Raw genomic sequence first — 26918 nt, forward strand, 5'->3', positions numbered from 1 at the left:
TGTCTTCTTTAGATTAAAGAAAAATGAAAGTGAAGGATTGTTTCAGTTTTCTGCACAGAGAATGCTGCAATGCAATGTTTCAACTTCAAAAAAATTATTACAGGTTCTTTTTTAACAACTAATTTAACATTTTCCCCAAAGAATATAGATTTTGAAAAGAAAATACGTATTTTACAGGAGTAACTGTTGAAGAATTTTAACATGACTTCTTGTAATCTTTTTGAGGGTATAAATGGGCTCAGAGAAGGCAATGAGGTGATTTTTATATATATGTATATATAATCTTTGATGGTGAAAAGTCATCAAAACCTCTTAGATTTTTTGGCCCTCCCACTGTTGCATACAGGTGTCCCAGGAATACATATATTAAACAACAACGAAAAAACCTACCATGGCATTCAGAAGCTCTTCATTATGTTTGCTACCTGTTCACATTTGTAGTTTGTAAACGTTGGATGCTGCCCAATAAGCCACAATCAGTAGAATCACTGACTGCCGTGTCCACCTTTCTTAAAACGCAACGCTTTCCACATACTCATCCGTTTGAACTTTGTCAAAAGGTTTGAGTCTGTTTTAGAGCCATTATTGAAAAAAGATAACGTTGATTATTATATATGAAGAAATACTCAAAGGTAATTGCAAATCTTGCTGAAAACTCCCTTTTAGTTAGATGAAGAAAAACGTTGAAAACCTACTTGCATCAAAAATCTAAAGTGATTTGAACATGCAACGTTTAGTTCACTAAAAGATGTGCTCAGTTTCAGAAGCTTTTATATATTCTTAATTCAATCAGATTTCCCAAGATGAAGAGATAGTTGATAGTAAAAGACACTTAGCCTAAAAGTAAACCAGGGAGCAAGAATTGTGATGAAGCAGGCTAGACAGATTCATAGCTGCTATGTCCTTCTATCTAGCAAAACAGCTGGAGAAGTGAGAATTCCATTTTTCCTAGCGGAGGGCAGGAAGGTCTTTCGAATCACGCACCCTTGAAGGTGCAAGAGCGTGTCTGTTGGCTTTGCAATCCACAGCCCTCTTGTCACTTAAAACCTTGCTTAAGGCATCAGTAAATTGCATATGAATTTTCATTCTACTTCAAGTTCCTTTTAAGTAACATGTCACAAGATGTTTCCTCCAATTCCTGATTATGCAAGAGAGCTAGTCATTACCCCAGGTTTCTGCAGGACGTATCAACCATGATCCTCCAACAGAAGAGCTGTCACCAGCTCAAGCTAAGGCAGGCAGGGGAAGCTCTGGAGCTCAGTGTGCACCAGGACCCTGACTCTCCTGAGACTCATTGCAAAGACAGGGAAGTGAGTGGCCTCCGACTTTTCAAGTTAGGAGAACAAATGCAACTCCATAATCTGCATCAACAATCCCACACTTTAACACCTATTTCCAATGTTCATACTCTTTCCTATGGTGTGGGCTTTTCTTCTTTATCAAGAAAAACTGCTGGCTGGCAGAATGAAAGCAGGATTTGTGCTATGGATTCTACCACAGTTCTGAAATCCTGAACCATTTGCCCTAAAGAGCTGGGATTTTCAAAGAAACCCTAAAGAGCCACACATCCCCGTAAGCCCCAGATGTGTAGAATAGGGTAGCAGAAGCACTTCTGCATTCCCAGATCCAAGAGTGGACAGTGACTACATCGTGACTCCTTACTGCAGGCTGAAGCACGCATCTCTTGCTTGCCAACCGTCATGAAATTAAACTTGGATACCGAGTTACGAGGCCCACGCATGTCAAATGAGAATGTCACCGACAATGACAGGCATTACAGATGCAGTAAACAGAATTGCCACACAGCTCCCTTCTTTTAAAAAAACTTCCCTTTATTATTCACAGTTTACTAATCCTTGAAATAAAAACACAGGTACGTTCCCTGTACAGGTGCATTTATGTATCTTCGCTCTTACAGTTTTCAGAATATTAAACAAAAATTTTCAATATATTAGATAGTAAAAAAATGAATAGCATTTTTTCTGCTTTGAGGATGGGCCTTATTCCTCTAAGCTGAAGGATATTGCCATATTCAAAACACCAGCTATTCAACCAACAATTAAAGAATCTCAGGTTTTGCCATCCTTATGCAGCAAGTGGTATTTTCAGTTGTGGCATTCCCATTCGTTTCATGAGACGCAGTAGTAAATCTCAGTGAGAACAGCATAGTTAAGGGAAGCTATTTTCTAGATGTGGTATTTAGTTGCAAGCCTAAGTGAAATCCCAGTTGAATCAATCCACACATGAATTTTCCTATCTAATTCACTGTGACCAGGTTCAGCATGAACAATATTAAGCATCTTTTTACATTTATGAAATAATTCATAAGCAACATCCCAGTGTGCTTGAAGGTATCTTTACCTGAAAGCTGAAATTTAGAAACCATTATTCTTGCCAGTCAAAATATTTTAAGTCATTCTGTTCTTTCCTTCACTAGACTTCAATAAACTTGGAATATTTTTGATCAAACCAACAGTGAAATAATTCTGTTGAAACACACGTTTCAGTCAGCTCCAGACATCTGAAACAGCAGTATCATTGAATAAAATTACCACAAAATAGACACTACTGTTGTGCACTCACTAGTCAAAAATTATTTACAGTAATGTCATGAAGAGTTGAGAATTCAGGCAAGTATTTCAGAAATTTAACTGCTACTGAATTCCTTCAGATAAAGCTTCATAAAGTGATGTAAAAAAAGTAATTTAGCAGTTGGCTTCTTGATGCTTTTAACTACAGTTCTGTGTACTTGCAGAAAAAACCCAACTAAAATAACTTTCTGGTTCTGAAAACATGAGTAATCCAAATCAAATGCTTTGTATTTTTCACTAAGTGGTTGACTAACCACAGATACTCAGAGTTTTTTACTATGCTTACTGTTGGTATACTTACAGATGGTTCTAAGTCACTCTAGTTTTTATCATATAATACATACCTATTTTGACAATCTACAACGGAACCTGAAGTACTGATACACAAATCAGCCAGTATTTCATCTCATGATGAACAGAGACATGCTGTTTTTCAAAGGGAGTCTTGCATAAGCCATGCTGTAAGAACTGAGACATGGTCAGCATTAAAAATTCCTTAGGACCCTTGAGGTACAGGGACATAGCCCGAACTCTTAGTCCCTTCCTAGCCCCTTGTTACTCCTCAGAATCTTGAATTTTTTGAAGAGTGATGTCAGCTAAGCCGGTCTCACTTTCCAGTGGACTTCCAGGGTGCAGGGCTAGTGCCTCCATCTCTTTGGTAAGTTCAGGTTCTTCAGTTTGGTCAGTAGCATGATTTGTATCCACTTCTTTGGTAGCATCTGGGCCAAGATCTGACTGTTCTTCACTTGTAGAACTACCCTCTACTAGTTGCGCTTCATCTAAACAAAAGAGATATCACATCATCAGTAAACAATGAGTTCATCTGCAAGCAAAGATTTTTATTATTGAAGAATAATAATCAGTAGGAAACTTTGCATCAATTACAGAAACGATCAAACCAAGCTTCATCAAAAAAAGACCTAAGACACTTGAGTTCTGCTTAAGTTGGTCTAAGACTACTCTGAAACTAACCCTACACAAAGCTGTCATTAATTTAACTTCTATTTTGCCACATTTCTTTTTAATATATAAAGAAACAGAGTAGGACGCTACATTTATTGTAACTTTCAATTCAAACATACTTCATTGACACTGTTCTTACAGTTAGGTTTTCAAAGAATAGCTGCAGGCTGTTTAAACACAGAGTCCAGGTGGGCTTTGTTTTTCTTAAAAAAAAAAAAGCAAATAAAAAGAAAGAGGCATATACATGATTACACAACAAGCATTTTTGCATGTAAAAGACCGAAGCTATTTGCTAATGAACAGCTGACCACAACGAACTGTGGGTGAAGTGAGTCATCCTAAAATTTATAACCTGACTGCACGGAACAGAATCAGCTGCACCTTTACTTTTCAAGCTTTTTTGGGAGAAAAAAAAATTAAAACTTTTTGCCCTGATTCTGCTAAGTAGTGGTTGCGTGCTAGTAATTATGAAAAGAAAGAAGGGAAAGCCTAATTGGGGGCCCAGGCACCTTCAGAAGTAGTTAATCTTGGTTTCTTGTTCTGTTATGACTGATAGCCCGCTTAAAACGCTGTCCCAGCTAGCCACAACACTGCCAAAGCCCTGTCAAGGTCTTACTTTGCTATGGAGCCAACTGCCTTAAGCACAGGCTGAAGCACAGACTTCCTTAACACTCACCCTTGTACAGTGGAAAGTCTTAAACTCTTTGTTTTGCTTATAGTCGCAGCTGTGGGATTTTTAAACCTTTTTTCCCCCCTCATATATAGGATTTGTAGGGGGTGTTATTAGCTTTTTGAAATAAAATTGCTGTTGGCATGAAGAGCTTTGATACAACACCATTCAGAAGGTGACTTGAAGCTAGGATGAATTCACGGTCTTGCTACCAATACATGATCTGATAAGGTGTACAACACATTGGCTATATATCTGAAGAAGTTAATGAAGATTAACCTGCAGATAGTGCAGCAGTAACAGGTCAAAAAAAGATGTTAGCTTCCCTTTTTAGGCAGGGAGGGGAAGAGCCATCCACCAAGATCCTGTCTCTCCCTCTGAAGAGGACAGCACCTGGCCACTAACTTGTTCGTGAATCTGCAAACGGCTGTATTTGTCACCAGTGCAAGGCATCACGCTGCTCGCAGCTCAGTATGTTTTGCTGTATTGGTACGCAATGTATCCAGGGGTTTCTAGTATCCTTGCCTCCGGCTTCCGCAGTCATCTTGATCCCATGCAACAGCAACTCTTGTTGTAATAGGATCATCACAGGAAGCTGTCGAAAACTTCACCAATAACTAATTTATATCCTGCTATAGTTTTTGGAGCCCAGCTAAAGTGAAAAATACTACCATTGTAAGACAAGTGTGATTTGTCCAGTGCACTTCCACAATCCTAAAAACAAGGGAAGGGGAATCTAGTTAAGTTGTAAAAGAGAAACTGATTTCACCAACTTTCCTATTATTTCACTTACAGAGACATTGTATCAGAGTAAGTTGCAGGGCGGGGTGTATGTGTGTGATACTGTGTTTTTTCTCTTATTATGTATTACCTATTTGTTTACTGAAGGCAGAAAAATGCCATTAAGAGTTCATAGACTAATGCTTTCTTTTCTCACATTCAAAGTACACAACAAAATTAACTTGATCCTGTGATTATGAAGAAGAAAGTACTACAGGAGAGTTAACATCTGCATTAACCTTTGCAACTGGAAGGAGTGGGCTGCTTGCTTATTATCCAACTTGTCCTAACACTCTTCCAATGAAAGGTAGAGTAGCATGAAACTTCTGCATGACTTTTAGACTCAGATTTTGAAACAGTGCAGTGTAATTCAGAATGGTTTAGCTGTAGAAACCTGTGTAACTCTAGCATTAAAAAGCAGATTTTAGAAAGTACACAGCATTTGTAAATTGAAAGACCGGAATTCTAACAAGTGCAGGTATGTTACAAGAAAGATTTTTCTTTCAAACTCAGCTGTTAGAGACTTTAAGACTTACTACTATTGTTCCTTGTGATGCAGTTAACGCAGCATTAGTTTCAGCAAGTAAACTACAGATCCTAACCTTTCTTTTGCTTTTTTTCTTGTTTCCTTTTTTCTTTGGCAGCTTCTAGTTCTTGTTTCTCATGAATTTCCTTCAGGGTCTTGCAGACTTTTTTGTGGGTAAACCAGTGCATTTTCTGGCAGTTCTGGTTGCAGTACATCACCTGAAAGTTACCAGAGCTATCAATTCATCTTCATGCACTAAAAAAATATACAGTATTATTGCATTTCTTAGTGTACCAAGTTAAATCCCTCTACGTTTAGTACTTAATAGTATTTTTAAGCAATTTGTAAGGTCACATGGAGTGATTCTAACTTATATAAAAATCTATAAAGAATAGATTGTTTGTTAATACTGGACATCCAGAAATTTTACTCTTTCTTCATTCTTAAACATACACACTTGGAAATCCAAATACTCCTACTTGTGTATTTCAGGCATCTCTCCCGTAAGTAGATGGCTTACATATTTTCAGTGCAGGCATACATGCTGTTCCTCTTAAGTCTACACAGTAAATAGACAACCATTCAAAATCCTCAGCACCTCAGTAGCACTACTTTTCGTGATTCATTGTAACTGTTTATGGATTCTTACCATTTTACATACTGAACATCTTTTGTCTGCTCCCTTTCCCCCACAAGTTGTACAGAATTCAGCATCCACAAAACCCACTTGGCCAGTAATAGCTTGCGTAAGTACAGAAAACGCTGTAGGATCAGAACCCTGAAAGGTAAGACAAAAGGTGATAATGAGACTAAAAACCAACACCATCATGAAAACAGACACACAAGAGAAAAACAAAACAAGCAATGGAAGCTTCTGACCAGCCAGCTGCAGCCTCAGTAAAGATGCTGTAGCTGCAAGAACAAAACTAAGTCTTGGAAGTTCAACTAACATGCACAACTTAACATTTATATGGTTAGATAATTTTTTTTTATATAGTTAACTTAGTCCTTCGCTTCTGTAGAAGGGAAGATAAAAATTACCATTTTTTTACTCTGTAAATTATTAATGAAGTCAGTGTTCTTTACACACAGTCACCTACTTGTGGATCATACGCAGCAGCGCAGATTAGTCTCAGTGCTGGCACTAAGAAAGGTATTTTACTTGTCACTGCTGCACTGTTGCGCTCAGTGTACTCAGATGCTACAGACCAAATGGTCAGAACGTAACATCTCAAGAACGATTATTTGCATATTATTATTTAGATGTTATTTGCAGTATCTTTCCCATGCAATACACACAGAAAGATTTTGTATCTTTTACTGGTAGCCATATATTAAGACTATTCTTTTGGGCAATGATTTAAATATTAGATAAAAAGAATGCCAGGTTGCTCCAGCTCTACGTAAATCCTTAAACTGTTAAGACTGCCATGGAATATGCACGATCATAACTACTATGACAATGCTGAGATGCCCAGACTGAATCCAAGTAATTGTGCATGCCAAAGGTCAAAGGCCTCCAGACAAATAAAAATTTATAGCATCTCCTCTTTTCTAGTTCTGCATAATGGACAGAAATCCAATGTAACAAACTGTGTGTCTTTAAAGGCAGAAAAGACTGCAAGCTCTTCGAAGAAAGAAGGGACAGGAAGGAAAATGTTTACTCTAAAGCAAGTCTTAATGCATCACGATGGCTTATGTTTTCACACTGTTTATTTTTCTGGCTTAGACAAACAGTAGAGATTGCATTAAGCCTCAGGACATTTTAGTGGACTTGGCGCCACTTAAGATGGAGGCTATTTTTAATTCTCTCAGCATAAACCAAACACGTCACAAAATGGTTCCACCTCCCCAGTGTAAGTGCATATAACATCTAGCTCTCAGAGACCAGAAAGAACATTCTTAAAAAAGAATAGTAACTTGTGTAAAATTCATTATGAAGTAATTAATAGTACTATAATGAAGAGTGTTAGCGGAGGCCTCAGTGGAAAACTGAAACTAGATTTTTTACTCATAATTTTGAGTTCCTAATGTAGATATACATTTTGCTCTACATTGCATCATCTTGCCCCTCCCTGTGATAAAAAGAGCTTCACAGAATGTTTTTTCTATTTCTACCATCATATATTACTAACTTTTCATGTACACTAGAAATACAAACCTAGCAAATTATTCAATCTTAAATTGAATTTAGACATTGTGAAAAAGGAATGCAAAATGAGTTTCATCTGTGTCTGAAACTACAATTTGTAAAAGTGAATTGGCAAAGAAAAACTGAATAGATATCCCAGAGTAGGAAAAGAAACTCAGACAAGAAAAAAATTGTTTCAGCTTTCTTTAAAAGCTGAGGTATTTAAGCAATCATTATGGGCACAGGAAAAAAATACTCATTGAAGTATTTTAGAGCATTTTCCTGTAGTATGTAAAATAAAATTCCAGTTTGCCAGGGATCAGGGACATCAAAAACCTTTACTTAATACATTGCAGAAGCTGAGAAACAGAAAGACGGCATCGTTTAAACTGAATTTACTACGCAAGCTGCTTAGAAAGCATTTTCTTCATAGGAAGAACTTACTATTTCAACAGGAGCAATACTTCTCACGAGCTGCTGAAGCAACGTAGCTTCACAGTAAGGAAACTTTCGGATACTTTCTCGAATTAGCTTCTCTTGATATACAGGGAAACCATCTTTATCTCTTCCTTTCAAGAGACTAAATTTTTGAAAACCGAAGTCAAATAAGAAATCACATACTAAATGTTCAAGAACAAATACACAGCATGTTGTACTCTGTCCTCTTTCAAATTACAGAGAATTATAATCCAAAATAATTCGACAACCTCATACGTAAAAGTGTTCGAAATGCAAATTAATTATTTTTATTCTAATGCAAAATCATTATGAAATATAAGGTAACTAAATGTATGCTCTGAAACTATTACTTACTAATTCAACCACACAGAGAAAAATCATCATCTACAGGCAGACTAGTATCTACATCTGACTAAAGTAGCAAAATGCTTTGTTGTATTTAAAAATGAGCACCGTAAAAATAAACACTCAGGAATGCACGGTAGTACTTGAATAATATGTTATAGTCCTGATGCCTCTATATTTATCTAGTTAGCTCCTAGTTTTTTATATGGATCACTGATGAACTATGCAATTTCAGTACGTGAAAGCTGACTTTGTAATTTATTTTCAGTATCTCAAAGAAATCCACTAAAGTCTATGGCCACTTACTTTGATACTTAAGATCAAGCGGCTGGTTTTGTAACCAAGTAGATTCCAAAGATCTAAGTGATTCAAGAGTCCCACGTCTCACCCAGAGCCAGTGGGATTTGCAGTTCTCGGTTGCTAAAGTGTTTTTAAAAAAATCCCACCCTGTATGACTGCTGGAGAGCAAAATGGCCAGAGAAATGTTCCCAGATGATTTGTACTGGGCACTGAGAAATTCTTTTTTCAAGCCTGTCACTCCCTCTTTTCTCCACCACATGTTGCTCTCTGCTGCTTCATAGTGTATGTGTGATTGCCAAGCTCTAACCAGTTCCAGCAGGGAGCTGAAACTCTAGGAATGTTTCCTTTGTACCCCGAGAACGGCTAATGCCAATTCAGACAGAAAAAAGCAAGTCAGTGCCACCCTGAAGTGACTGCAGCCAGGATTATTTCAAAATTTACTTGGCATAGCCTTTAGCCAAGGCAATTCAATCTATAATTACAGTTGTCTTTTGCCGATATCTGTAAAGCTGGTTCATACATATGCCTTCAGACCTCTCTGTAGAATACGTACCTTTTGATAAATCCGTCTAGTTTATCCTCTCGCTCTTTTAGAAACGTAATGCATTTCTGGAAGATGCAACTGATGTAGTGCATTTTCATAGCAAGTACTTCATTCATATCTTTCTGCTTCATACATTTCTCACAAATTAGATCCAGAACCCTGTAACATTTCTGCAGTGCTTCTACTTCGGCCAATAGAGGGTTCTCTTTTACCAGCAACACGATCTATAAGAAAAAGTAAAGATAATGTAATATATTAGTAAGGAACTAATATATATAGTAAATATGTATAATATTATATAATATTAAGTAAATAAAATATATTAGTAAGGAACTAGTATTTTTAAACTCGTGCATTAGCATTAAAGGTTATATAGCTCATTGTAGCTAAATTTCAGCCGAGTTTCTAATATTCCTCTACTTCCATCTTATGCAGTTTTCCCGTTTTCAGTCTTTATTTAATATCGCTATTTCATAATTCCGCTGTTTTCAGTCATTATTTAGTATTATTATTTTGCATACTGTAATTCACAGTTTCCAGACAAGAAACATTTAAAATTAAAGAATGATATTAAAACCAGTAAGGACTTGTTTCAGAATAAGACCTGTAGAATCAAAAGCATTTCAAAAGAAACAGTTACAGAAATTACCGTACACTGTTCTAGAAGCTCTTTCCTTTTAACCATCTAAAATAAACCAGACTTGTACGATCTAAGCAGTTTCACAGGACACATCAATCTCACATAAACCTGGAGTACTTCAGGTAGACTAGTAATGCACTGAACTAACCATTTTAAGAGGAAACTGTATACTCTGCTCATTAAATCAGCTGCCACCGGTGCATTACTGTTTGTATGTACTGCAGATACCTGGCTGGCAACTGTTGACAAATTCCTGACTTTGAATGCCAAGCCCAAGGAATTTGTCTTTGAAGCTAGGTGTATTAATTTCCCTGAACTACACTGGCATGTAGTTCAGTATGAACCATAAGAGACATTTTCAGCAAACAGACTAGGAAGTAAAAATAACAGTCTCTTGTGCATACTTTGAGAAACAGCAGTAGCAGTAGACGTTACTATGCTGAACCAGTGATGAAGGTAGGAAGATACATGCTGAGATAAGCATTGGAAGAACAATGAGATTTTGTTAAGACAGGAAATTGTTTTATGTTCCCACTTCAAATGAGGTGAGGAAAAAAAGAAAGCCAAAAAAGAAAGCAGCTTATGGTCACTGATGTAAAAAATAAGAATCTCTCCACTTAAAGGTCTTAGTTCAAGATTCTGGTGTATATAAACACTGAAATAGCTTCATTTTTTAATCATGTCTAAATGTTGAGCCTGATTCTTCCTCATTTTCAGAAGTATCTGAGTTAGTTGATAATGCTTTTGATCTCATTTGGACTCTCAAAAGAGCTGAATGCTTTCTGATGAAGAAACAGTTCCCATGCCAACACACACATACAATTTACATATTAGTCCACCTTAACAGGATGCATGTTAGTAGTAGTAATAATTTTATGTAGAGGCCCAGCTAATTTCACTGGCAGTTTTGGTTCTTTATCTAAGCCTTGTGGTTTAGTATAGTAGTCCAGCCTTTCACGTGGGAAGAAGTTGTTGATGACAGTCACACAGTCATGTTGACCTAAAGGCACACAAGAAAAAAAATCACCAATGAATTAAAATAATAACAAAAAACCAAGTGACCAACCCCAAATCTAATATAAGCAATACAGGTGAGAATTACCCACAAGGAGCTTAGCACTGGTTACAGGCAACTCTCGCCATTCTTTTGTATGTAACTTTTATGTTCAGTTAAGTGTAAATTACTGACTCTCAGCAGGAAATGACTTCATGAAATTCCATTTTGAGAACTCTGTCCCCTTCCCACATCCTCTTTCCCTGGTAAGCCAAAACTAAGTGAATAGGTATTTTTACCCAAAGTACTACTATACTAGTAGTCTTATACTGGTGTTAAAATCTTTCCAGAGAAGTTCTCTCCACTTTGTATTTTCAGAAATTAATGATATTTGCATTGAGACTTGTAAGTTTTCAGACAGGCAGTAGTGTATTAACCTAAATTGGGAGAAATTATAAAAACAGAACATGCTTAAAATTTACCAAAAAAAGGACTGTGATGAAATTAACAAGAGAGAAGTTGCACCCCCTTCTTGTTTTCTACATCTGACAATCTGATGGATTACGTGGCTAAAGGGAAAGTAAAATTTAGCTTCTCTAGTTCAGCACCATATTCTTTAAATTGACTGATTTATCTTGGCACTAACCTTATTAATTAGTAGAAGACAACACAGCCAACCAAATTCCAGCATTTAAAACCATTCACTGTTTTAGAAGAGACTGTTCTAAGCCAACAGAGCACAGTGTAAGACAAATGACAGGGGACGAAGTATCCTCACTTCCCACACACAGACAGATGAATTAACGTTGATTGGACAGAGAATAAAAAAGGATGGGAATGGATTCCAACGTTCAGACTGTTACAAGTAGCATACCTCAGTATGCCTGAAAATATTTATTCTATCTTGGTAATGTGATGAGATTTTAAACAAGAATTCTCCAAAATTATGTCAGAGAGAACATTCCCAGCTCACCAACAACTCAATTCAGCATCACGTCAGAAAAGATACTCCTAATCAAAGGTATAAATAATAGGAGTGAACTTCTCTGACATATTAAGTTAATAGTTAAGGTTTTGCCGGTTAAACCTCAAGTGAGCAATGTCAATCTTTTCCTCTTTAAAAGAACAGAATGAGGCAAGATTCAAATTGAAACCGCACTAACTTGCTTTTCAAGGAAGTTAATCTAAATGGCAAGGTAGGCTCTTGAATCCAGAAAAGCTAATGGACTTGCAAGGGGGTTCTCAGACGTTTAAGCAATATGAGACAGTTGTGTTGAGGAGAAAATACTGGTCCTCATTTTTGGGAAGGTCATCTGGACAGCAATAGCTGTCCTTAAAACGACTCCATTGTTTCTAGTAATATTTTATTATACCTTCTTGCTAGAAATAAAGTGCTGTATTTGGAAACCCAGCACTGTCAAGGCAGGTAAAGAAATAAAAAAGGGTTCAGAAAAAAACATAACAGAAAAAAAGCCTGGTTCCATGTTTTGCCCAGGATCACACAGCATACTGGAATAACAAATCTTTTATCTTGTTCTAGTGAAGTTCAGGCCAGGAAGTACTGACTACCTCCAAACAGGTTCCGAGACACCTCCCTCTCCCAAATGCAGAGGGAGAAGGGCAGCAGGTGACTGACCACTAGCACACAGCATGCTAGTGGCGAAGCTCAGATGAGAGTTCCTGACTCCTAGCACTAAATTCATTCCTTCCCACAAAGGAAGCTCCAATTTGTACTGCATTTCAGATACCTCAAACGTTACCAGCTTCCTCTTACTATTTGAAAAGTGGTGACATTGCAAATACTTACACACTTTGAGAACAGCATCATCTATTCTTACAAATGAGATCATATATGCTTTTATGAAACAAAGCATGGAAATAGAACACAAATTTACTCTTGTTACAGGATGAGATGTGGAAAAAAGCTGAACTGTGTCAGTTCAGAACAGGTTATTAAATAATGTTTCTCCAATAAAAAGCATCAGATGCTAACATTTAACTCCTTTAGAAATTTAGTAAAGGATAACAGACTTTCACCTTACCCACAAAAGCAGCCATCTGAGCTGCTGTCCTGCCCACAGAGTTGACAACATCAGTCTCTGCTCCAGCCTCTAACATCATCCAGGTGATTTCTTTGTTTCCTGAATTTGGGGGGAAAATATGGGGAATGAGAGAGAACAAAGTTTTAATTCTTTATACTGTAGAAAAACAAGGAGTGAATTTCTTAAAGACCCGGAATAACACTGTGGGAAATGTTCTTAATGCCATTACTTTAAGAACAGATTAACAGAAAGGCACAGTGCTGCCTCCTTATTTATGGTTCCAGAGAGTCAAATCAAAGTAAAAACTCAATTCAGGCAGGGTATAACTCTGCTGCCTGTAATGCACATTCACCTTCCCAGGGAGCTTATGGGAGTCATATACATGTAACTACACTAGAACTTGGTCCCTCTGGATAGCAGTATAGAAGAAAATTCTATTAATCTAGTTTGACAGTTCAACTACAACATTTGCTATTCTAAGAAGAAAAACAAATCCAGTACTATTATGTAGCAGGAGCATAGAGAAGAGAACAGATTGTTCCTTTCTCCACAGCGGGAACTGGGTGTTCAGACTGGGCTAAATACCAAATAAAATTAAGCTAAAATTTGATGGGAAGATTAGATGACTTAATTGGTGCCCTTCAGAGACTAATAAGGACATTTGTCACCGCTCTTCCTGGTTCTGCTTTCAAAGGTATTCTTTCTTTATCAGTTTTTGTGCATATGCTAAGTACAGAAAAGTGAATATAAAAAAAAAGAAGGGGGTGGCAGATGGAAATGAATGTTTCTGATTTAAAAACAAAGGCATTGCGTCAGTAGTGCTCATGTACCTTTTGCATTCACAGATAACAGACCTTAAAGTCAACATTCAGAAGAATTCGAGCCCAGGATGACAAGTTAAAAGCTCAGCTGTGAGAAACTGGTAAAAATCCAGCATTTTCCATAAAGCTGCAGTCATTTAACAACCTCTAAGAGTTTGTTCCCATCTATCTGCTGCAGCTCTGGTATTGCTCAATCCCACAGAACACTAAAATTTCCAAATCTTTTTACCAAAGTTTTAGCAGAAAAGCAATCTGACAATCCAGTTCACGTTCATATACACACACAGGCCTTTCTTTTTTTATATTTATGATGAAAGAAGCCAGAGTTTAAACTCAACCTGCTAAGCAATCTTACCTCCCTCGAATCTCCTTTTTTGGGAAGTGGCCTAGTAAAGCAGATACTTAAAACAACCTAATATTACCACACCTAATATTTTTTAATGGAGTCTTTTTCTCACTCAAGGAAATAATTGTTCATTTCATCCAGGAAAAATAACAGCAAGAGAAAAGCTGCAAACCACCACTAGAGACAGAAGATATATACAGCTATAAGTACTCTCATGAGAAAAAAATGAAAGTGTAAGAGGTGAGGGAAAATTAAACTGAGAAAACATGGTTTTTAAAACTTACTAAATAAATTCTTAAAAGCCAACGAGATAATTCTAAGAATAATATAGAAGAAAGGCAAAATTTGAAAAACACTGGATTGATTTGGTAAGCCTCAAATATTACTAAAAGCTAATGACTTGTAGTCTTAAAAAAGGTGGTTTGGTGCAACATCTTTTTCAGTGTAACACAATATAATTAAACAATGTACCCCACTGCACAAGAAAACAGTGACAGAAGACTGAGTTTTGAGTTCTGTAGCAAACAGGACAAAGTATAGAATGACTATATGCCTCAAAACACTGAACAAAATCAATTTTTATATGAAAAAAGATCCCAAGCCTGAACAGCAGCTCTCCTATTCCCCTGTCCTGATGATTCTACTGGTCTTGACATATTTGCATGGTTCATATAAGTAACAGTAAACCTAAATAATAAAAACATATCAATATTTTCCTTTAAATTATTAATTTATGGCAAATTGTACCCATCAATGTCATAAAAATCAGTGATCTAAGTTTAGCAAGAAGTTACCTGAAAGTCCAGCAAACATTAAAGCAGTATATCCATGCTCATGTTCGTTGCAGTTAACATCAGCTCCATGTCGCAAGAGCAATCTGCACATGTCTACTTTCCCTTTGTACGCTGCATGCATTAACGGGGTCATGCCATGCTACAAAAGAAAGAGGAAGGAAGGAGCATACAAAAAAGGATTAGTTATATCTCTCGATTTTCATACCATTGATAGTTTTTACTTGTACATACACATTCAGTATAATTAACAAACCCTCACGTAATATTGAAGTTAGCAACAGCAAAGGAAAATCTTCGTGAAAAAATGTGGTTACAAACAAGTAGATTTTCCATTTCCACGTCAATGTTCTGATTATGCTGTGCTATATATTTGAAAACAGACTACTGTTGAGGGAATTAAAACCATTTACAGCTAATTTGTCACTGACCTTTTGTACAAGGCTTAGTGTGAAAGTCAACTAATGCTTCTGCTAGTGGGAAAAGCTTGTTTTAGATAATTTATCGGGTTCCTAAGTTATTTCTTTTCTCCCCTGCATTATACCCTAAGCAACGAGAAACTCAGGAATAGGCTCTTGTTTCTGCCATTATGACGACTTGCAGTTTCTGAAACCCATCTTGCTCATTTTCAGTCATAATTACCAGCAATTGTGCTATCCTCCTCTCTCCCATTTACCCACCCTTTTGGTATTGTGCCTGTGATCTTACATCAGCCAGAGCTCTGAAAGCCCTTGTAAAGACACAGCTCTAACTGGACTTTAACAACCACACAGCGTCAAACCTTGCCTTTTGATAACCTGCACCAGGACAAAAAGTATTAGCTTCAGCAAGGGAGGCACTGAGTTTTTATTAGAGTTGCACTGGTGCGATTATAAACACAAAGCTTGGCAAACCCCAGGGGAAATTTTCAGAACTAGGGTGAATTGTTGTTAGTGCAGGCTCTCTCCCTCTCAAAGAGCAGGGAGAAGCACATTTCTGTCTGAGAAAATCGCATGACATTCCATGTTTAGAATTTGATACACTTTCTCCAATATATTTTCCAATATGTTTATTTTTCACTTAACATCAAGTCAGGATTCATGTTCACCAGCCAAGACAGAGTAATTGCCCAAGAACATTCCCTAACACTGAATACGAGGCAGCATGCTTCAGGTTGTCCCTGAAGAAAATCAAAATGGCGTTTTCTTCCTTTTTTTGCAGGTTAAGGCTGTGTGCATGAATACACCCATGTACACCGCTACTGCAGCTCTCTAAAAGCACGGTAAGGTGACACACTGAAATAATGTAATTGTCAGATTGCACCTTACTGTATTTCTCATTTCAATTTTTGATAGAATAAAACACAACTGAGTTTAAATTCATCTGTATAATTTTCAAAAAATTCCTAGATGTGAGAGAAATTGCAAAAATTAAAATTTAAGAACAATTTTTGAGTATCATTTTAATTATTCCCCATCCTAACTGAAAACAACAAAAAACAATTACCTGATGCATTATATTTTAGTAACCCAAAACATTTTGGTAAATTGCAATATAAGCTACCATTAAAGAAATGAAAGATCTGAAGAGATCACAAACATGAAAAAATTTGTGACTGTTTTTACTAGGTTTCATTTGTGGTTCTACAAAAGTTAAGTAAAGGCCTTCTATCCTAATATATACAACATATTATATTATATTATTATGCTATGTTATATTTCATTGACAGCAATTTTCATGGGCCAATCCAGTCTGGTGTCATAGTATAGATTCATCTCCTTTAGCAGCCACAAAAGGACTGCTGTAAGGGGATATGAACACAGGTTTTTGACTGGAGAAGGAACTTAAGAAAACAATGACTTTAAGTTTGGTTATATCTTGAATGCCAGCTGTTTAACTTTAAAAGATCTGTCTGAAGATTGTAGGACAAAGGAAAGGGTTGGTTTTGGGATATTTTTTTTGTTTGCTTTTTGGTGGGTTTTTTTTGTCATCCTCTCCTCCTGGGAAACTTTTCTTAAAAGCCTTTGATTAAGTTTTTAAAGTGTCAGGCTGTTGTGGTGTGAATCAAAAAAAAACGTATCAAGCAGAATGGACAGTTGTTAGAAAATTTGATTTAAAGTCACACTAATAGCAGTCTTTCACAATCAGATTAAACAAAAAAGGACAGGCTAGACACAAGCTTATCTGTGGAAGACTTGGTATCCTCTATTATGTCCCTACGCAGAAACTGAAATGACTACAAATACTCGGGCTGCATGTGAAAGACGGGTCCAGCAACAGTCTGTTTTCTGACACATGACACTTGGATTGTCGATACAACATACTTAAAAGGCTAAACTAGCAGACAGTTTATTAAGCATACAGAGAAAATAAATTATTTATTGTTCCAGTATGGAACACAGGATGAGGAATCAATTTTCTAGCACCTACTATGTAACATTCTTCCAACCAAAGAGCAAGTCTTCTAACCTCATTCCCTAGGACAAAAATTAACCCTTCCCAGTTTCTTGTTTACTTTGCAGGGATGCTATATGGTTTACAGGGAAGAAAATTAACATCTCCTGTCTTCTGCAGGGTTGCAAGTATTCCCTGTAAGTCCGACTGTACAAGGGGAACAGAGTTTGCAGTGCCCCTAAATTGCTTGGCACCTCCCTTGACCAGGTTCTTCAGCTCATCAGCCAACAAGGACTGCCTGGTATAACAGGGCTCTGCCTCACGGTACAGCCAGCCCAGCCATTACGCACCACCCTTCCCAGTTCCTGATGTGGAAAATACACCAGAAGCAGACTGAGGGATGGGATTCCAAGAGCTAAATTGACCTAATGCAGCCATTGTAGGGGAACCAACTGAAGAAAAAAAAAAATATATATACAAAAATACTACAGAATCAGCTAACAAGGGAAGAAAAGAACACACGGGGTGGCAGGAGGGACAGACGAGTACCAGAACCAGGGAGTTGTTGGACTGCACTGCCATGTGGGGGAAGAAGAAAGCAGGCCTGTCTTCAGCACCTGGGATGCACTTCTACAGGATGGATAACCCCAAATTTATAAAGATAACGAACTGCAAAAGCAACCTTCTCCCTTCTAGGAACTATGAGGCATGTTTTCAACATTGTTTCTCAGCCTTCATTGACACAGGAACTGGGGAGCACAGCACGGCTAGGGAACAAGAGTTGGGACAAACGAAACAAAATGATCACAGACGATCTCACATTCCAGGCACCTGTGCATATTTGGCAGAAAAACCAACTATGTTGCCAGCATTTAAACACTCATGCTGACTGTGTAAAAACACAGACGTGATACATGTATGTTTTAAAAAGCCACTGTTTTGTGGCTAATGCACTGATGATTTACTACTGAAGTAGCCACAGACTTGTGTTACCCAAGAGAAAACAGGAACCCAAGTGGTCCCAACATTCTCAGTCTTTTACACTTCTCATGCTCGCTCTGTCCATCTTCTCAACTGTGGAAACTTGGCCAAGAAGATGCACACACAGGCTGGATCACACTGAGGCAGCTCCCTCAGCAGGTATTAGGGTACACCACTACATTGCATGTGTGAATACTAACTACCTAAGTAGAGTGGGAAAGGGCTGTAAAAATCATAGCTGAAAAACTGCTGTAGATACTTTTATGCTGACAGTGTTAAAGCATCCACCTCTCCCTTCCCAGTTCATTTTGCAACAAGGAACCCAGCCCCACATTAACATAGAAAGCACACCGTATTTTATTCTTTAAATTCAAGGCAACTATACCAGTTCTATTAGTTCAGAAAATTACAAACTAAACACATAGACTGTAGGTTTGGATTTTATTTGAGAAGTTACTAAAAAGGAAATGATGCAAAAAGAACAGGTGCCACAAGGAACACAAAAATGCTAGTTGATGTGTGTCTTCAAAATCATCTCTCCTAAATAAAAAGGAAGAACACTACTGGAATTAGACTAACTCATTAAGACTGGTTCAGGTAGGTATTTGGAATTTGACTGTAAGAACATCTTGACTTTTCACAGAAATGGTACTGAATGCTGCTAGTCTAGAAATACATGACTTGACATTTAATTGGTAGAAAGCTTTTAGAAATTTAACTCTTAATGCTTTTGAATAAGGTTTCCTTTACCCATCTTAAACTTACTGCAAGCAGGATTTGGAAGGTCAACAGATACATGCATGCATGATTTTAGCTATAGCCAAGTACAAACTAATGAGAATATGAAATACTGTTCTGTCAGTGTTGATCATAGCTGTAGTTCTCCTCCTTTATAGTCAACCTGCTGAGCTGTTGGTTTTCCATATGTAATACATTAGATTCCTCTGATGATTTTTCTGTTCATCTGCAGCGATGAGAAGTTAAAGTCTACATCAGTTAGCAACCTGAACTGAAACCAGATAATTCTTAATAGCTCTTGAATTTTCTTTAGTTTGTGCATTTTGAAATATTATGTAAAAAACATCCAAAGACAGAACACTCTCTTCTCAATAAAGGCCAAAGATCTGGGCATTTTCTGCTAGCATAGGTAGTTCACACTGAAATAGCAAGACAGATTAACTGAAGAACCACCTACTGAACATAATCAGTATAAGTAAAGCTACACATCTCATACACAAATAAGCAGGCTGCTGCTGTAATTCACAGAAAGTATTCAGTTCTGTAATTAGCATACAGAAGTGGACTGTTTCTAAAAGACTAATTTTATTACAAAGTGAACAGCTGAATTACCAAACTAGAGGAAAAAAGCAATGCTGCTAAATACCAAATAATAGTTCTCTACGTAAGATTATGAATGACCTCAAAATTATTTTAAATACAGAAAAACTATGAAGCCTTTTCAGGTCAAGTCTCTCTGCTTGATCTGCAGAAAATATGGGATTATAGTGCTACAGTGTTTTTTTGCAACTTTAGCTACCAACATGACTGAAAAATTTCCACAGTTAGAAAACCCATGTGCTTCCTCTGCCTTTCCATAATAATATGAAAGTTCTTAGCCACACCCTGCAAATGAATGGGGTTAAAGTCAGCAAACTGCCACTGTGAAGTCACAACACTATGTGCAAGTTCTGTACTCCCAGGGGAAAGAAAATTCCTGAACGCTTTCTTCCATGCTATGTATCCAAGTTAGCAACCACTCCATCTAGAACAGGACAAAAAATAAGAAAGCAGTGTGCATTTAAATGAAATATATTTGTGTTTATTTTGCATCTACTTCCATTGTCCATCTATTTGTCCTAATATTTTGGAACACCTGAGTTAAATACCCCTGAAGCTGTAAAGTTGCCAGAGTCAAACTGCTAAGACAAGTTTTGTGGAAGAGGTATATACTTCTTTGTTTTCTTAAAGACAGCAGTTAAGCCTAAAACCTTTCCCTTCTTTGACTACCTAAATCAAGAAATAAACAACAACAAAAAAATGGATTTGGTCAGAAAGGATGCTGGAAAAAAAAACCCAGGACTATCTGCTGGATATCTACAACCTTCTGGCAGACTGGAATCTAATTAAAGGGATCTTACTCTGCTTTCAAGCGACCTACTGTTCCCAGGACAGCACTGCAAATAGGAGGTGGTGAAGGGCGAGTAAGTCTTGGCACATGGGCAGGACAAAAAATAAAAAAAATTAAAAATTGCTCCTCGAAGTCTATTTGCTTAAGCGCATGTAACAACAGCACAAGCAATGCTGAAATACTGTGTCCAGCTCATGCCTACATTTTTGAAGGAAGCAGCTGAAACAACTGGAAAGGATTTGGAAAACAGCTATGATTATAGCTCAGTTGCTGAAGAAACATAACTTTAGGCAAGGTACTTAAAAAGTCAATGCATTTGGAAGATGTTAAAATATGACTTGGTCCTTGTCTAAAGGTACATAGAGAAAAGATTGCAAATTGTCAGTAATCTACAAGAACACAGATCTAAGCAGTTAGAATATATGGTCAAACAAAAAGTTAAAGGAACATCTTACATTTTTATTTTTTAAATATCAGGAAGCATAGTATGTAACAGTCTGCTTCTGAATGCTGTGGATTCTCCAGCTTGTGGAAATTATTAAACTGCCATGTTTACTGTACCACAAACAGAAGCAGAAAGAACTACATTAAACCTGTGCTCATTCTGTGGATTCCCTCATGTAAAAAGGGCTTTAAGGAACGAAACTAGTTCCTCGTTCACAACTGAATTGCACTTCCATTTCAGTATCTAAGCATTTAATTTTCAGGGCTGTTTCCTCACTTCTTAACATTAACGAAATAAGTAACAGTAGTAATATAAATAATAAGTGAATTTCAGGATCAACAGCTAAGGTATAAGAGGAAGAAAATACAACCTGATGCATTCAAAGCAGTCTGCCATTGGGGCAATGCTCAGTAACAGATGAAGCTAATGTTTAACCGGGGGTTCACAAACTCTATGCATAGATATTAGAGTCTCTTCTCCCAAGTAAGAAGTGACAGGAAAAGAGAAACCAGCCTCAAGTTGCATCAGGGGAGGTTTAGACTGGATACTAAGAAAAATTTCTTCACCAAAACAGTTGTCAAGCATTGGAACAGGCTGCCCAGGAAGCAGTCAAGTCACCATTCCTGGAGGTATTTAAAAGGTGTGTAGATGTAGCACTTAGGGACATGGTTTAGTAGCAGACTTGGCAATGCTAGATTGGACTCTACAGTCTTAAAAGTCTTTTCCAACATAAATGATTCCATTAAAATAAAACATTAGAAGGAAAGTGGTCTAAAATAGAAAAATTCTAAAACTTGACAAGACTGACGGATTAAGAATCCTAAACAAATTTGAACCCTTTCTTGATCAATATCCACCATTACACACTACTCTTGGGGATTAAAAAGACGACTACAAGAAGTCCATTGCATGAACTTTTGAATCTTATGTGCCTTGAGTGTAGTCAGGTGTGAGCATTACACAGGTCTTGTTAATACTGTTCTTCTTTAACAATAGCCTGAGGCACCAGTCAGTTATGGATTCTACTAATAAACCATACCCTCTCAACAGTAATCCTGCATGTTGCACTAATACTACATCAAGTGTGCAGTCATTCAGCACTAGTTCAACAATCATACTAAAAAAAAAAAGCTTTTAAAGTCCGTGCAATAAAGCACACTTGCAAACATACTTACATATATCATGGGTTCTTAAAGTTTACAGTGAAGCTTAGTTTGACTAGTTTGTCAGAAACTTCTTGAAATTCATCCATTAGAAATGAAGGTTTAAATATTTTAACTGTATTTAAGAACAATCAGAAAATGGATCTGTTGGCAGCGCAAAAAAAGGCTAACAATATTCCATATTTTTCCTCCATTCAGTATTCGTGAGACCAAATGTACAATACCCTGTCCGATTTGGGGCATTCCAGTACAACAAAGACATGGATAAACTGCAAGTTCAGTGAAGTACCACCAAGACATGGTGAGAACTTTAGTACTTGTGCAGTGAAGAGAGGATGCAGGAACTGGGCTTGTTCAGCCTGGAGAAGAGATGGCTTTAGTGGTACCCAACAGCAGCCTGCCAGTGCCTACAGAAAGATCACTGAGAAAGCCAAACTGTTGCGTTACAGTGGCACAAGGGCAAGAGACAATAAGCCTAAGATGAAACAGAGGTTCAGACACAAGGGTGAAACATTTTCACTGTAAGCACAGTAAAGCAGTGGAAAAGTTGCCCAGAAATATTGTGCTGACTCCATCCTTAGAGATTTACAAGGCCAGACAGGATAAAGCTCAGAGCAATCTCATCTGACCTCAGAGCTGAAGCTGCTTCAACTGAGAAGCTGAACCTCAGCTTCTGAGGTGCCTTCTAGTCTGAATTTATCAGTGATCCTATGAAGTGGTAACACTGGGGAAAAAACACAAACTGACATCTAAATTGATAAATTACACTTTGATCTAACATGCATGGTGGGCAATTAGTTTTGCTTCCATGTTAACACTTCATATTACTGTTGCATGCTTTAAAAAAGACATTGCAAAAAGAAAAAGAGTAAATAGGTATGAACATCACACAAGGTTCCTTTCTCCACAAGCATCCTCCCACCTTCAGACAGCACTTAAGGTTTTTATCTTTTACCTGTCTATCATGTGCCATTGCAAAGGACAGTGTGTTTTCCACTTATGACCTAGCTGCTCACTCTCCAAGTATGTTTATGATTCTGCAAAGATGAGGCTTTGGGTGATAAGCTGCAAGCGTGATGTGGGGACAGGTATTCTTTATCCAGATAGTCTGCTGCTATCTAAGCAGATGGACTACAGTTTGGTGAACATGACAATAAGTCAGGAAGCATCTCCACGTGTCCTGCTGCAGTGTTCATCTTACCTTACAGACAACAAAGTTCATGCTGGAACTTCAGAGAGAAAACAGTGTAGTAATGAAAGTAACGTTAATCTTTAAACTGTTTTTTTTTAAAAAAAAAGTAAGAGCTCTTCGAAGGTTCATTACTCAGCTGCAGGCTGGAAATATCTTCAGAGTAACTCTGATTTCCCGGAGTCTGTATAGCAATGCTATTTAACAACAAGAAGCCCTTCAGACCTAGTATTTTCCTTGCTGAACCCCCAGCATAACGTTTGTACAGTTTTGCTGTACCTCATCCAAGCAATTGACACGGACATTCTTGCTGCCCAGTAGCCTTCCAGCTTCCTCGGTGTTTCCTTTAATTAAAAAAAAAAAAAAAAAAAAAAAAAAGACAGAGAGAGAGAAAGGGAATAAGTTGTGAATCAAGAGGAAAAAGTTCGGTTCCATTCCCATCAGAATCAAAATCTTTGTAGATTAACCACTTGGGATGTAGATTAACCACCAATAAATCAACTGCACTCAGTAAAGAGGTTTAGGAATGAAGTGTTCCGTTCTAGATGCTAAAAGCCAAGCATCAAAGAGTAGTCTGGGAGCACGCACTAGATGTAAACATCCATTTTTCGGTGAATTAACATATCTACACACACACACACACAAACAGGACACTAATATGTCTCTTCATAAACAGCACCAGAGCCATTCTGAATAAGTAAAATGATACTGAGCATTTTAACGCATTCTGTACTTCGACTTCTTTTGGAGCATCTTATGTTCAAAAGAGCTATCTGAAGTCTCACAAAAGGAAATGATCCCATTTTAAAGGCTCTTCTGGTCTGAATGAAACATGCTTTATCATTTACTCACATCTTTACTGTTTAAATTTGAAATTTGCAACATTCTACCTCCCAGGTCCACAGAAATGGAAGAAATTTGCTTTTGGTAACAGAGAATAGAGGTGGAAAGGACAAGGACCAAGGTAGCTCCACCACTGACATTTCTAAAAACTACCAAATGTTAAGTAGACTGAAGTCTGAAAAAAAAAGAAAAATATGTGCAAGGAAAAATGGGCTGTAACTTTGGATTTTTCCATTTGCTACAAGAATTCTTTCAGTTAAGCCACAGATCTAAGCCCATTGAAGAGCTATTCAGTAATGCCAATGCAGCTTCAACAGGCATTCAAATAGAAATAAAAGAATATTAAAAGAGTCTAAGTTTGGGGAATTACATTTATTGCAAATTAACAGAAACTTCTGATCATTGATTCAATCATAAGCAAAGCTCTTTCAGCAGTGATGCACTTAATAAAAGTATTACATCCCTCATTTTAATGACAGGCTTCATCTTCACTGTATCACAAGGAGGTGCTATTCCAGCAAATTTTCAGCAAATCTTGCAACTTCAAATGAGTTTTCCCTCATTTTCTTTCAAAAAACATTACAAATAGTAGAAATAATTTATTTTCATAAAGCTTTTGGTGTGGTTTAACAATACTAAACAGATTTCCTTACCCTTTTTTGATTTTTTTTTAAAGAAAGAAAGCCAGTCAGCTGAGTCATCTCACACACTTGATAAATACCCAGTAAAATACACTGACAGTCAGGGCACTTTCAACTAGCCTGCTCCCCCATATACATTATAAACATGTGAGAAGCTTCTTAGGACCTGGAATAGTTTTCAGAAGAACATCTTAGCAAAAGATCAAACATCAGAAAGAACAAGTCTTCAAGGGGTTATCTTCAAAGTAAATGTTAATGCAAGTAAAGCAAAGCAAAGTAGCATCTACAAGTTCAGAGTTCTGTATGACAAAACACTGAAGGATTTCCAAACAAGACACTAAACTGATGGAAGTCAGACTTCTAGAATTGCTAGTGCTTAAAGTTGGAGCTGTTCACAGTCGTGCATGGTAGGAGGCCAAGAGAAAACAGGCAGAAGTTGAAAGCAAAAGAAGCTTCAGACTGCATATAAGGGAAAACATTCAGGATGAGCCCATTAAGGCAGCAGAACAGGTTGCCCAGAGACACTGTGCAGCCTCCATCCTTGGAAGTTTTCAAGTCCTGATAGGATAAAGCCCTAAGCAATCTCATTTGACCTCGTAGCTGACTTGTTTTGAGCAGGAGGTTGACCTAGAGACCTCCGGAGGCCCCTTCCAACCTGAATTATCCCATGACCCTAATCATAAGCATCAGGTAAGTTAGACAGAAGTGTCTGCAAGATGAAGGCCTGAAACTCTGATTACAGTCAGACTGATTCTGATCCACCATAAAGTCATTGCAGACCGTCCTATGCTTGTGTCTCTAACACAGAGGAACATTTAAATACAATTGAGAGTAAAGCCCCAAAAGTATAAATATAATTTCTTACAGGTGCACATTGCCTCAAAACTACATATAGAAATGCATGAAATACATATCAGGTATTTTTAGTTTACCTCCAACTAACAAACAGTACTCACAAATTTTCAAAATATCATTTGGAGTATAACTTTTTAGACAGGGCTGTGAAATTAATTTTGCTGGACCACAAAACCCAACTGTCACACCAAGTGTGACATTAAGCTCCCCAGCAATAAGCATATGCTCCACAACCTGGTAAAACTACAACACTTTCAGGAAATGCAAAAATAAAACAGTGTAAGGGATAAGAGGTGCACAATACCTTGGACAAGCTCAAATTCTGTCAGTTTAAGAACACCCTGTCTGCAAGGACATCCTGGTGTGGCAACAGCACATAGGGAAATCTGTAACAGCCTAAGCAATGGATTATCCCCAAGAAATTATTTAATATTTTTTGCACAACATATTAATAGAAGTCATTAGATAAATGTCAACGGCCGTTACCAGCATGAATAGACGTAAGAAAGATGTAAGCTTTCCTTGGAAGAGTTAAACCTTCCCAGCTGGCCTTGCCCAGCCCGAAGCGTACAGCCCCGCGCCCCCCTCCGCGCCCCCGGGGGCACAGCCCGCCCGCGCACGGCCAGCCGAGGGCAGCGAGCCCCCGCTGCCACGACACAGCCATCTTCCCCGACAGGCGAAGGGGGCCGGAGCCCAAAGGCGGGGGCTGGAAGGCCGCATCGCGGCCCCCCGAAAACGGCGACCCGAGGCGCCCTGCCGAGCCCGGGGCCTGCCCTTCGCCCGCCGCCACTAACGCCGCCGGCAGCGGGGGCGAAAGCCAGCCCTCCTGGGGTACAAGCGGCGGGGCCGGCGCGGCGGGGGGGGGCGGGCGGCCGGGCTCTACAAGGCCCACCGGAGCTGCAACACGGCCCGGCCCGCGGCGGCGGAGCGCAGCCGGGGAGGTGCGCTGCGCCGCACAGACTCCGCCGAGAGGGGCGCCGGCGGCAGCCGCCCCCACCCGGGGCCGGGAGGCGGAGGCGCCGGGGCCAGACCCGCCGGGGCCGCGCTACCGCCCACCGCCACGGAGGGGCGAGGGCCCAGCCGGGCTCACCTGTGGCGATCACTGCCAGTAAATCCTTCTCCTCCGGGCTCAGGTCACCTCTCCTGGAGGGAGCCATCGCGCCGCCCTGCCTCCCGCAGGCGGTAAGGCCGACTCGGGACGGTGCTGCCCAGCGAGCCGAGTGCAGCCCGGTCGCGACGACGGGCCAGGCACGACAGTACCCCCCGCGCAACCCCTCCCCGCAGCGGGCCCGGCAGCGCCCGCCCCCACCCCGCTCCGCTCCTCATGGTGACTTCCTCCTACAGCTCCGCCCTGACA

At 38.6% G+C, this 26918-nt stretch overlaps 1 protein-coding gene across 2 annotated transcripts; it reads right to left on the minus strand.

Annotated features, from left to right (window-relative positions):
• Positions 1–1811: 1811 nt before the first annotated feature.
• Positions 1812–26872, minus strand: ANKMY2 (ankyrin repeat and MYND domain containing 2). 2 transcript variants are annotated; one of them, XM_037384982.1, is made up of 10 exons: positions 26652–26872; positions 23502–23566; positions 14947–15085; positions 12986–13084; positions 10789–10949; positions 9319–9533; positions 8106–8241; positions 6180–6308; positions 5607–5748; positions 1812–3370 (listed from the first exon to the last, which is right to left on the minus strand). In XM_037384982.1, exons 1-10 carry the CDS (start codon positions 26716–26718, stop codon positions 3147–3149), a joined length of 1377 nt encoding a protein of 458 aa, XP_037240879.1. In that variant the 5' UTR covers positions 26719–26872; the 3' UTR covers positions 1812–3146. The 2 variants fall into 2 exon arrangements, with proteins under 2 accessions (XP_037240879.1, XP_037240880.1); XM_037384983.1 differs by lacking the exon at positions 23502–23566 and having other exon boundaries at positions 26652–26738.
• Between the last annotated feature and the right edge of the window lie 46 nt (positions 26873–26918).

This window comes from Falco rusticolus, chromosome 4 (genome assembly GCF_015220075.1).
Source record: "Falco rusticolus isolate bFalRus1 chromosome 4, bFalRus1.pri, whole genome shotgun sequence".
Classification (NCBI taxonomy): Eukaryota; Metazoa; Chordata; class Aves; order Falconiformes; family Falconidae; genus Falco; species Falco rusticolus.